At 42.4% G+C, this 13,528-nt stretch overlaps 1 protein-coding gene across 2 annotated transcripts in view; it reads right to left on the minus strand.

Moving 5' to 3' along the window:
- The window catches only part of LOC130283776 (mitogen-activated protein kinase kinase kinase 19-like), a 39,404-nt gene that overhangs the window by 24,831 nt on the left and 1,045 nt on the right, over positions 1-13,528 (minus strand). The window contains exons 2-9 of one of the 2 annotated variants that reach the window (XM_056533220.1): positions 12,723-12,948; positions 10,987-11,187; positions 7,932-8,123; positions 6,416-6,570; positions 5,281-5,396; positions 5,083-5,195; positions 2,280-2,337; positions 1,889-1,964 (exon numbers count right to left, since the gene is read on the minus strand). In XM_056533220.1, the coding sequence (XP_056389195.1) occupies positions 1,889-1,964; positions 2,280-2,337; positions 5,083-5,195; positions 5,281-5,396; positions 6,416-6,570; positions 7,932-8,123; positions 10,987-11,187; positions 12,723-12,770 (959 nt within the window). In that variant the 5' untranslated portion in view covers positions 12,771-12,948. Of the gene's footprint in view, positions 1-1,888; positions 1,965-2,279; positions 2,338-5,082; positions 5,196-5,280; positions 5,397-6,415; positions 6,571-7,931; positions 8,124-10,986; positions 11,188-12,722; positions 12,949-13,528 lie in introns of those variants that run through there. The other variant, XM_056533221.1, reaches the window with a different exon arrangement.

Consider the following 13,528-nt stretch of genomic DNA (forward strand, 5'->3'; position numbering starts at 1 on the left):
CACAAAGAGCACTTTAGACGGAGGTAAGTTTTAGATTCTGCAGTCAACAAGGTAAGAGTGTTGTCCGCTCCCTATAGACTCGGGGTATAATCGGATCATTTCTGGGCCCTTTCCTTTTTGCTCCATTTGATATGCTGCATAAAGTCTCCTGCAGTCTTGTTTATTCAGTATTTAGATATACAGAGATTTTCAGCTGAGATTCTACAGTGTTTCTCCGAAAATAAGGCAGGGTCTTATATTAATTTTAGTCACAAAAAACACACTAGGGCTTATTTTCAGGGTAGGGCTTATTTATGGGGGGCTGCAGGAGTGTGGAGGATGGGGGGCTGTGGGAGTGTGGAGGATGCCGCACCCCCCCATCTTCCACACTGCTATAGCCCCCCATCCTCCCACAGCCCCCCATCCTCCACACTGCTACAGCCCCCCCATCCTCCCCTTTCCCGTTGTCCTCCACACTCCTACAGTGCCCCCCACCCCTCTGCCATAATAAACTACACATTTCATCCCCAGCGGAAACCAGCACTTCCCCACCTTCATAGCGTCCGCTGCAGCTCTCGGCGGTGGGATCTCCTTCTGCTGCTTAGCACCCGGGACAGGGACACGTCCCTGCCCCGGCTCATTTAACTTGCCAAGGGACCAGCCAAAGCGGGGGGAGGGGGGGGGGGGTGACCGTTCCGGTCCGCATTACTGGCGGTCGAGGTCCAGATCTGGACCGCGCTCCGCCAGTTGAGTACCCCTGGTCTAGGTCTTATTTTCGGGGTAGGGCTTATATTGCAGCCCACCCTGATAATCAAGCTAGGGCTTATTTTCGGGGTAGGGTGTATTTTCGGGGAAACACGGGGATATTACACTGATATCTTCAAAAAGGTAAGGAATTGAAACGCAAAGTAATTGGAAGCATACCTGACCCATCAGCGTGGTGACCGGAGGGTTTTAGTGCTCTCCCTGCTGTTATTGAGCCCCCGAGAGCTCTTTCCATGATGCACAGCTAATTCTCATTTTCTCCATTTCAGGGGGCAGGACCAGAACTGGGATGTTTGCAAGAAGTGCACACACAGGGACTTCCTTTCTCTTACTCTGACCAATCACATGACACATAGTGGTAGAGAAAATTCACTTGACTGAACAGATTGACACTGTGCAGGGGGATGATTTACACAGGACTATAGATGGCATGTTGGGGGGGAGGGGAAGTAGGATGCTTAAAGGGGTATTCCAGGATTTTTTTTTATTTGACTATGCTGCAGGGGCTGTAAAGTTAATGTAGTGTCTGTACCTGTGTGTGACGGTTTTCTCACAATTCTTATGTGATTTTCACCCCAATATTTCTTTTTAACAGCATACAAAATGACTGTTGTTTCAGATTTTTCCCAGCTTGCAATGCGGCCAAGACTTGACCTGATGACAGGGAGCCTGACTGCTTCAATGGGTGGAGCGATCGCTTGGTGGGAGAGAGATCAATCTGCAACTAATGCAACAGCTGGAGGCACCCTGATTGAAAACCACAGGTCTTTTGAATGGATGCAGCTCATATATGTTTCAATGGGTGGGGTGGCTGATGTGTGGGAGGGAGGAAAATTGAATTATTGGATTTGTAGGCAAAAGAAGAAAACTCCAACAGGAAATACCAGTTCACAAAAAGCTAGTCACAGTATTATGGTAATCTCACAACATAGCCATTTAGCCCCAAGGCAAGCGCAGATCCTTCCTAAGAATGTCCATTACTGTTTACCAGGTACGTACTAAAATCACCTTATGGTGGAGAACCCCTTTAACACGAAGGCTCTCTTTCAACAGCAGAATTGAAACAAAGTAAATTAATAATAACCACTAATCATCACACAAACCAATAGAATGTAATATAGCCATTATTTGTTTTTTTTCTCACCGTTCTTGCATTTGGGCAAAGTTTTCTATTTCATGGAAAGCAATTTCTTCTTGAATATCTGGTTGAGCCCCGAGGTCTGGGACAAGAAGAAGACAAAAAGTGACATTTGTGCTGCCCATTCATCCTGCAATAGATACTAGCGAGGGCCGGTGTAAAAGAGAAAACAAAGCGGAGGCGGTGCACACGTTAATATCCAGAACTCAATTATTACTCAGAAAAAGAGCATTTCTTAAAAACACACCGCCTCTGTCGTGGATGAAAATGAGAATAAAATGTGGCTAAATAAATCACCACCAAATCTGCAAATGGGCATAAATACATATAAATGAGACTAAACCATTGTGTGCTACCATATGGGAAAGAGCCCCGCACCTATGGCGGCTGTAATTACCTGCTGCAGGATCGAGGGTCTCCTCCAAAATATCACTGGAGATCCCGTCACTTCTCAGCTAAAAGAGAAACCAGAACACTTGTAAGGTGTGGAAATAGAGAAAAATGATCAGTGGGGGTCTGACTACAGGGACCTTGACCAATGGCAGTGCCTGGTGCGCAAACGAGAGGTGACTAGATATGAGCCATTCTACATTGAATTCTATTCCTGGAAACAGCCGGACTCAATTTTCAACAAATTTTAAACCATGTCAGATTAAATAGAATTGTTAGAATCAAAAACTTTTTATATGTTACATATTAGCATAAAATCAACCTTTCAATTATACTTCATAAGAAATGATGGCTTATACACAAGACCACTAGGGGTCCCCATACCATCTAGAACATAATCCTGTCGGGCTGCACCATCATCTTTGTTCCAGCTGAAGCACAGGCATAGACAAAGTCCAGGAAGTGAGGGCGGGACTAGAAATCCTCTGTGCTCACTCCTGTCCTATCAGACTGCAGCATGAAAATAGAGAGGAGGGGATCACAGAGCAGCCTGCAGTGATTGGACGAAGAGGCCCAGCACAGCAGACTCCAGGAGGAAGGGAATGCATAGTGAGTGTGGACCCAGTGCTTGCCTTGGACACACCCCTTCCTGAGCAGAGGATGGCAGAATGCGTGAGCAGCAGAACCGATGGATTTGTGAGCCAAATACAGAAGCTAGACACATAAAAAAGACATTGTAAAGAATACACAAGATCAAGTGACCTATAGAAGCATTGCACACTTTAAACTGGTCATAAACAAGCTCAATCCCTTCAGTTGAACACATGGTTTTTCCATACAGATAAGCGTCTGCTGTGCTGCTTATCTCCTGCGAAAGGCAAACGCCTGAATCCATCTTCTGATGTTTGGAAACTGTTGGCAAAGACACTGAGAATGAAGGGATCTCCTGTCACTCCAGTGAGATCTGCCATCTCCGATTTAGCTATAGCCAGCGATGATCTACCTGGTTTTCTCACCTTCTGTAGCCGCCATCATCCAGGTCCCAACCTGCTGCACTAGTCTTATCTTGTTACACTATTAGTCATGTTGTCATTGTAGTGAGAAGAACGTGAAGGACTTGTGCCAACCATCTGGTTACACATGATATGGCTGAGCGATTATTGCTCAAGAGGCAGGTGGTTCAGCGCGGCGCTGACAGTGAAATCCAAACCTATGGAAGACAAAGCAGCCCCAATCCGACAGCCTCACTGCTCAGCCAGAGCGCTCTAAGCGGCGGATGTACATAGGGTCCGTGATTGGCCAAGACTGCTTCTCCACTGTGTCCAGAATAGACCAGTAATTGGTGATCAGCAAAGTTTGGAATTGTTATGCCAAGCTGGCGTCCTTTAAAGTAAGGAAGGAAACGTGGTCAAACACCTTTAGGGTACGTTCACATGGGCAAATTTTTTTTGCGAGTTTCCCGCTGCATATTTGAAAGGGGGTGGGCTCTTTGCGGTTGTCCGTTGCGGAAAATCCGCCGCAAGCCCCATTGAAGTCAGTAGGGTCTGCGGCAGATGTTCCGCAGCGGAAATTACGAAGCGTAAAATCTTCTGCGGACAGCCGAGTAGAGCCTGCCCCATTTCAAATACGCAGTGGGAAACCCGCAAATAAATCCGCCCATGTGAACGTATCCTTAGGGCTCGTCCACCCTACAGACAGTCAGCCAGTGGAATTCTGCTTGCAGCTGGCACTGCAGAATACTTTGTCGATAAGACGGCATCTATAGACGGCAATGCAGCCTGGCAGAATTTAGCAGAAAAAAAATGAGCATGTTTCACGCTCTGAACAGAGCAGCATTACCCCATTGAAAACAAGAGGATTCCACTGCAAGAGGAATTCCGCCAGCAGGATGTATGCAGTGTGAACCATGAAGATGGTGCCAACGTGTAGTGTTATGTAATTCATATATCGTCTCTGTCGCAGCGCCACTTTAGAGAAAAGGGTACCTGTGGGCATGCTGGGCCTTATGGTGCTACAGCCAGTCACAGGTTAAAGGGGTGCCCCTTGTTCCAGTAGGATGTTGTTTTCTTGAAAAAAAATCTAAATAATTTGTGCAACTTCTCACTCATTGCGCAAAACTTTGCGCCTGTATAACACCAAAAAAAAAAGTAAAAAACAATAATAAATTCCCCAATGTGCACTAATAAAGCGCGTCAGATTAAAGTGAACATGCTATTGTTATCGGGATTTTCTTTTTATAATGGCACCTTCGTTTATATGGTAAAATGAAGATGCCATTAAAAAGTGCAACTTTTACACAAGTCCCAATGCACATTAATCACTATAAGTTATCGAGACGCGCGTCAGATTATTTCTACCCATACGTAATAACAACAGGGACACCGAGCAGGATGTTTAAAGAATAAAAATAATAAAAATACTGTACTTAATATAAAAATACTGTACTTAATATAAAAATACTGTACTTAATATAAAAATACTGTACTTTACAAATTAAATTGAAAGCATATTGTGCGTGTCCAACTTCTACTAAGGAAAAAAAAACTATAAAAATACTGTACTTAATATAAAAATACTGTTGCCAAAATCGTTGCGTTAAGAAAGGGTTAAAGTAAACCTATGCAATTAATAGCATCCAGACTCCTGGGCTAGTGATGTCCAAATTGTGGTTCTCCCAAGTTTTCCAAAACTAAACCCTTGACAAGACCAGAGAGGTGTCGGGCCACGATGAGAGTTGTAGTTTTGCCTTAACTACAGAATTTTGGCAGTAATTCTAAGAGGTAAACAAGGAGCCGGACAGGAGCACTTACCTTCATGGAGTTTTCCTTGGGAATAGCAGAGCTGTATACTCCAGCTGGTGCAGCGTCATGTAATGAAGGCTTTGTATCCAGACACAAGTCACAGGAGGCTTCACCATGTGCGTCTGTGAAAGGAGAGAAACCTGTGAATGGTTTAGTCATTCAGCGGCCTTGTCTCTCCTGCCCGAACATCACAATGCAGCTCTTTACCTGGCGGGGGTGCCCACCTCTCCAAAGCGTCTGTCAGCTGCCATCTCAGGGGACTCGTCACTTCTGACAGGTAGCTGATGGCAGAACGTCCTTCATAATCCAGGAGATCAGTGTCCCTGCAGTTATAGATCTGGTTACACTATAGTGTCCTCCAATACATTGTAATCATATCTGTATATGAGGAATACGTATTAATATTCAGGGGCTCCCCAGAGGAGATGGCTCTGTAGGGCCACCCTTCATCTATACAGGATATAACTCAGGATCAGTACAGGATAAGTAATGTAATGTATGTACACAGTGACCCCACCAGCAGAATAGTGAGTACAGCTCTGGAGTATAATACAGGATATAACTCAGGATCAGTACAGGATAAGTAATGTAATGTATGTACACAGTGACCTCACCAGCAGAATAGTGAGTACAGCTCTGGAGTATAATACAGGATATAACTCAGGATCAGTACAGGATAAGTAATGTAATGCATGTACATAGTGACCTCACCAGCAGAATAGTGAGTACAGCTCTGGAGAATAATACAGGATATAACTCAGGATCAGTACAGGATAAGTAATGTAATGTATGTACACAGTGATCTCACCAGCAGAATAGTGAGTACAGCTCTGGAGAATAATACAGGATATAACTCAGGATCAGTACAGGATAAGTAATGTAATGTATGTACACAGTGACCTCACCAGCAGAATAGTGAGTACAGCTCTGGGGTATAATACAGGATATAACTCAGGATCAGTACAGGATAAGTAATGTAATGTATGTACACAGTGACCTCACCAGCAGAATAGTGAGTACAGCTCTGGAGTATAATACAGGATATAACTCAGGATCAGTACAGGATAAGTAATGTAATGTATGTACACAGTGACCTCACCAGCAGAAGGTCCAGCATTAGTCTAGATTTCCTGATACTGAAGTATTGTCTGCTATTTATATTATGTAGGACATTGTTAGCTCCAGCATCTACCCAGCTTTACCAGGGATCTTATTCTCCATCAATAAACATGTATGCAAAAAATGTATTTGACAGTTCTCTCACGGGGGACGTCTATAGGGAATTTCATGCACTGTGCACACAATAACATTTTCCTATGTATTTATAGCTGGATGAACTCACACGTTGTGTCTGAGAAGTTCTTGTAGCACATCCACAGGTCTGTAGTCACGTCCCATAGTCACACTGACAAACAGGTCTACATCCCGCAGCAACAACATGACGGGGGTCAAGCCTTGTCCATTTCTGGTGTGAACGTGCTGACCGTGACCTGTGGACTTAAAAGCAAGGTATCACAATAAGAGGCTGAAGAGGTAGAGCAGTTTTTCCCATCCTAGGTGCCTCCAGCTGTTGCAAAACTACAACTCCCAGCATGCCCAGACAGCCGAAGGCTGTCTGGGCATGCTGGGAGTTGTAGTTTTGCAACAGCTAGAGACACTCTGGTTGGGAAACACTGATTCAGAGGCTGTAGAAGAGAAACTAAACTAAATAATTAATAAAGACATGTAGGTAAAATCTTTTTTTCCTCCATGGAGGCTATAGAAGAGAAAATAAACAACATTTAAAGGGGTTATCGAGGAAAAAACTTTTTTTTAAATATCAACTGGCTCCAGAAAGTTAAACAGATTTGTAAATTACTTCTATTAAAAAAATCTTAATCCTTTGAGTACTTATGAGCTTCTGAAGTTGAGTTGTTCTTTTCTGTCTAAGTGCTCTCTAATGACACGTTTCTCGGGAACCGCCCAGTTTAGAAGCAAATCCCCATAGCAAACCTCTTCTAAACTGGGCGGTTCCCGAGACAGGTGTCATCAGAGAGCACTTAGACAGAAAAGAACAACTCAACTTCAGAAGCTCATAAGTACTGAAAGGATTAAGATTTTTTAATAGAAGTGATTTACAAATCTGTTTAACTTTCTGGAGCCAGTTGATTTATATATATATATATATATATATATATAACAGTTTTTTCCTGGATAACCCCTTTAAGAATTGTAGTTTTGCAACAGCTGGAGGCATTCTTGCAGAACAATATAAACCTCAGTCAAAGCCCTTTATATTAGAAGTCTCCGTTCAGGTTTCCTTTGGCAATTGTGGTATTTTTTTTGCTCTTCTTCTTGTCAAAATACAGGATCCCCAATGGTTTGTATTAAAAGTAATGGGGCTTGTCAGGAGCAAGGGGTGGAATGGTTTTTAGGAAGGTCCCCCTGCAAGTTTACACTCCCTAAGACAAAGAGAGTCAACTGAGATAAAGTTCCCAAGGGCCCCATAGCACCAAATTTGGCAAACCCTGTTATACAACAGTGGTATCCAGGGGTTTGTAGAGGTTTCATTCATACAAAGGGCCTGGTCCCTGAGGGAACATGTACAAGATGGGAGGTTACTACTGACCAGTGGTGTCCAGTTGTTGGGCAAAGTACAACACCCAACATGACTAAGGACCTAAGTTATTGGTCTGTATCAGGGCTCAAGTGCTGCAGGAACGCATGGGAATGGAGTTTCTGCCCTTTTTCCACAGCAGGAACACTGTTCCCATTAACAGGAGTCCTGCAGAACCAGCCCTTGAGTGTAAATCTTGGGTGAGTTCCCTCACTTATTTCCCAGGACTTGACCGCTGGTCTGTATACAATAGACGACTGACCAGTAGGTGCTGGAGTCTCCCCAGATCTCCTTGCCATGCCGCCTGCAGCATCGATAGCTGTGGGTACGAGGTCCTTGTGACAGCGGACAGCAGCGGGGCCCGGATGGGGTCCTCAGCTACATGCACAGCTGTCTGGTTTGCAGAATTACAGAAGGTAACATCAGCGCCATGTTCCAGAAGAATCGCGATCACCTGCGGAATAGAACCAGATTTTCCCTAAATTTATGAATGTTCCAACTTTTTGTCCTCTTTGCTGACAATGCTACATGACTATATGTCTAATATGTTTATCTATCTCATATCTATCTATCTCATATCTATCGATCTATCTCCTATCTATCTATCTAATATCTAATATCTATCTCATATCTATCTATCTCATGTCTATCTATCTATCTATCTCATATCTATATCTATCTATCTCATATCTATCTATCTCATGTCTATCTATCTATCTCATATCTATCTATCTATCTATCTATCTCATGTCTATCTATCTATCTCATATCTATCTATCTATCTATCTATCTATCTCATGTCTATCTATCTATCTCATATCTATCTATATATCTATCTCATATCTATCTATCTCATATCTATCTATCTATCTATCTCATATCTATCTATATATCTATCTATCTCATATCTATCTATCTATCTCATATCTATCTATCTATCTATCTATCTATCTATCTCATATCTATCTATCTATCTCATATCTATCTATCTATCTATCTCATATCTATCTATCTCACGTCTATCTATCTCATATCTATCTATCTATCTATCTCATACCTATCTATCTAATATCTATCTATCTATCTACATTCCAGCAGGTGGAGCAGCACTCAAGTATTGGTGATGGAGTGCAAAGCGGTAGTTGAATCCTGGCCACAGATTCCAAGGGTATACAGCAAATGGAGACACAGCAGCACTTCCAAGTGGTGATTAATTAGTGGCTTTATTAATCACAGAGTGAATATGCGACGTTTCGGCCACCTCTCGTGGTCTTCATCAAGCGGCTTGATGAAGGCCACGAGAGGTGGCCGAAACGTCGCATATTCACTCTGTGATTAATAAAGCCACTAATTAATCACCACTTGGAAGTGCTGCTGTGTCTCCATTTGCTATCTATCTATCTATCTATCTCATATCTATCTATCTCATTTCTATCTATCTCATATCTCATATCTATCGATCTATCTCATATCTATCTATCCCATATCTGTCTATCTCATATCTATCTATCTCACATCTATCTATCTCACATATATCTATCTCATATCTATCTATCTATCTATCTATCTCATATCTATCTAATATCTATCTCATATCTATCTATCTCATATCTATCTATCTCTCATATCTATCTATCTTTCTCATATCTATCTATCTCATAACTATCTATCTCATATCTATCTATCTATCTCATATCTATCTATCCCATAACTATCTATCTATCTATCTATCTATCTCATATCTATCTCATATCTATCTATCTCATTTCTATCTATCTCATATCTCATATCTATCGATCTATCTCATATCTATCTATCCCATATCTGTCTATCTCATATCTATCTATCTCACATCTATCTATCTCACATATATCTATCTCATATCTATCTATCTATCTATCTATCTCATATCTATCTAATATCTATCTCATATCTATCTATCTCATATCTATCTATCTCTCATATCTATCTATCTATCTCATATCTATCTATCTCATAACTATCTATCTCATATCTATCTATCTCATTTCTATCTATCTCATATCTCATATCTATCGATCTATCTCATATCTATCTATCCCATATCTGTCTATCTCATATCTATCTATCTCACATCTATCTATCTCACATATATCTATCTCATATCTATCTATCTATCTATCTATCTCATATCTATCTAATATCTATCTCATATCTATCTATCTCATATCTATCTATCTCTCATATCTATCTATCTATCTCATATCTATCTATCTCATAACTATCTATCTCATATCTATCTATCTATCTCATATCTATCTATCCCATAACTATCTATCTATCTATCTATCTATCTATCTCATATCTATCTCATATCTATCTATATATCTATCTCATATTTATCTATATATCTCATATCTATCTATCTCATATCTATCTATCTATCTATCTATCTCATCTAGCTATCTATCTCATGTCTATCTATCTATCTCATATCTATCTATCTCATATCTATCTATCTCATCTATCTATCTATCTCATGTCTATCTATCTATCTCATATCTATCTATCTATCTATCTATCTCATATCTATCTATCTATCTATCTATCTCATCTATCTATCTATCTCATGTCTATCTATCTATCTCATATCTATCTATCTATCTCATATCTATCTATCTCATATCTAACCTGGCTTACAGCCTGCACCTGTAAGCCAGGTCTTTACAATAGTTTGGAATCAATAGTGCTGGCCAACTTATTCTTTGGTTGTATTACACATACGGGGGAGTGGCTACCTCCATGTTGGCTCCTGCACCCCACCCAACTCTATTAGGTGTATATAAGGTGCCTTGAATGTTTCAGACCTTGCATGCCTGCTGTACTGTTCACACAGAGGCATATTCACAGTGTAGGGTCCGTCCCAGAATGAGGTCACCTTCCCGTGGTGGGACGGTCCACGCTATTTGGCCACCAAGTACCTCATAATTTCATAGTTTCATATTTTCATCTATTGCACTACAGCTGTATAGCTTTTCATGTTCTATCTATATACTCATGTTTTATCAATATACTCATGTTGTATCTATATCTTTGTGCTAGCAGTGTGCTGCTGTATTCTCCTGTTGCTGTATATTTAGCCCAGCAGCCTGCACCTGTAAGCCAGGTTTTTACAATAGTTTGGAATCAAAAGTGCTGGCCAACTTATTCTTTGGTTGTATCTATCTATCTATCATATCTATCTAATATCTATCTATCTATCTATCTATCTATCTATCATATCTATCTAATATCTATCTATCTATCTATCTCACATCTATCTATCCATTTATCTGTACCTTTTCGTTTCTCTTTTCAGCAGCCACTATCAGAGCGGTGTTCCCAGTCCCCGGATGTGGGGTATTTATAAGCCTCTGATCAATGAGAAGACATCTGATGATTTCTTCCACGTCGCCTTTTGCAGCAGCCTCCAGAAACGGTAGAATCATTTCTCCATCATCATCATCATCATCATCCGTCGTCTCCCTTGTCATCATTTTCTGCGGAATAATAATATGTGAACTTTCATTTACTTCCGGCGCCTTCGGTCATGGACAGGAACCGTATGTTGAGTTTATTGGCGTTGTGTCCAGGGGCTGCGCTCAGTGTGGGGGGATAGGGAATCACTAAGCTGACACTGGTGGAGGACGTTCCTGCAGTATATAATATATTAGTATCTGAGATAAATATCAAGTTGTTCACCTCCATGTAATATTTAGTGACATCGCAATACTGAGGCAATGATGTCATCAGAGATACTTACTATATAGGGATGTATTGGGGTGGCGTGCAAATCAAAGGCCAACCTCAAACTATTGCAATAGCGCGGATTCCCAGAAAACATATAGAAGTGCCAGCCAATGGACCAGCATGACTATGACAGTGCCACATAGAAAGCCACAACCACATTGCCCCATGACAGTATAAGCCCCAGAATGTCTATGACAGTGCCACCTACAGAGGACATAATACTGTGCCAACCGCATTGCCCCATGACAGTAGCAGCCCCAGTATGTCTATGACAGTGCCACCTACAGATCACCTAAAACAGAGCCAACCACATTGCTTCATGACAGTAGCAGCCCCAGTATGTCTATGACAGTGCCACCTACAGAGGACCTAAACCAGTCCCAACCACATTGCCCCATGACAGTAGCAGCCCCAGTATGTCTATGACAGTGCCACCTACAGAGGACCTAAACCAGTCCCAACCACATTTCCCCATGACAGTACCAGCCCCAGAATGTCTATGACAGTGCCACCTACAGAGCCCCTAAACCAGTCCCAACCACTTTGACCCATGACAGTAGCAGCCCCAGTATGTCTATGACAATGCCATCTATAGAGTACCTAAAACAGTGCCAACCATATTGTCCCATGACAGTAACAGCCCCAGTATGTCTATGACAATGCCACCTACAGATCCCCTAAAACAGTGCCAACCACATTGTCCCATGACAGTAGCAGCTCCAGAATGTCTATGACAATGCTACTTACAGAGGGCCTAAAACTGTGCCAACCTCATTGCCCCATGATCCCCAGACCTAGCTCCGGCAGTGCCACCTACAGGTCACTTAAAACAGTACAAACCATAGTCCTTGCTCCCTATACACACCATCTACAGTACCCCTATAACACCTCTTCTGTTACCTGGGTCAGGTAGACGGGCAGCAGTCACCCAGGCAGGTACTAGTCCAACCCCTTGATTGTTGCCCTGATGCCATTGATGCGTCAGTGATTGTCATTGGTACCTGCTGCCTGCACAGTGCTGTTGGTAGCCCCAGTTTTTCCAGGAGTCTCTTCGAGAAGAGTTGCCAACCAACATTATAGTAATTCTGACCATTTGGCATATTTTCTTTACTCCTGAAGATCCCAAACTTGACCATGGGGCAAAAACCAGAGACCTTCTAGACCGTTTCACACTTGTATGTACAACGTAATATGACCCGGGCACCCGGTGCCTGAACAAGCCTCACACTTTCCAAGACAAAGCGTCTGTGTAACGTGATATTAGTGTAAGTGAGAGTGTGGTTACCTGGCTGAGATCACGAGAGGGTGGGCACACCTCGGCTAAGAGGGTCATCTACCATGTCCGGGGGCAGAGTCTTCAGGTGGCATCTGCTCTTGGGTTGGGCAATAGTCGTGGTCTGCGCCAATCTCAATGAGGAGTCTGGTTTAAGACTGGAGCAGAAGCCTGAGGCAGTGAATGGAGTCGTTCAGTTGACATGCTGCTGCCAAGACAACCAGGAGGCATCTGAGTCCTGGGAGAAAGAAGGAGGAGGATCCAGAGAGGACAATGACTTCATCGTACACACCGACCCGCACGCATTATAATGCAAAATTCAGTGGGAGTTGTAGTATCACGCCAGCTGAATAGTCAGATTTGGGGACTACTAAGGAACCTGATAATCGACATTTAGGAACCAGTTTACTGAGTAAACCAGTGTTTCCCACCCAGGGTGCCTCCAGCTGTTGCAAAACTACAACTCTCAGCATGCCCGGACAGCCAAAGGCTGTCCGGGCATGCTGAGAGTTGTAGTTTTGCACAGCTGGAGGCACCCTGGTTGAGAAAAACTGACCTATGAGCTAATAACCCATATATAAATATATAGGGGGAGATTTATCAAAATCTGTGTAAAAGAAAAGTTGCCCAGTTGCCCATAGCAACCAATCAGATTGTTGCTTTCATTTTTGAGAGGCCCTTTTCAAAAATGAAAGAAGCGATCTGATTGGTTGCTATGGGCAACCGAGAATAGGCTTTGATCAATCTCCCACATAGAGATAGCATGCATACATGGATAAAAGGTAAAAATACAACTTATCCATCCATGCCCATAGATA

Source organism: Hyla sarda, chromosome 8 (assembly GCF_029499605.1).
Source record: "Hyla sarda isolate aHylSar1 chromosome 8, aHylSar1.hap1, whole genome shotgun sequence".
In the NCBI taxonomy this organism is placed as follows: domain Eukaryota; kingdom Metazoa; phylum Chordata; class Amphibia; order Anura; family Hylidae; genus Hyla; species Hyla sarda.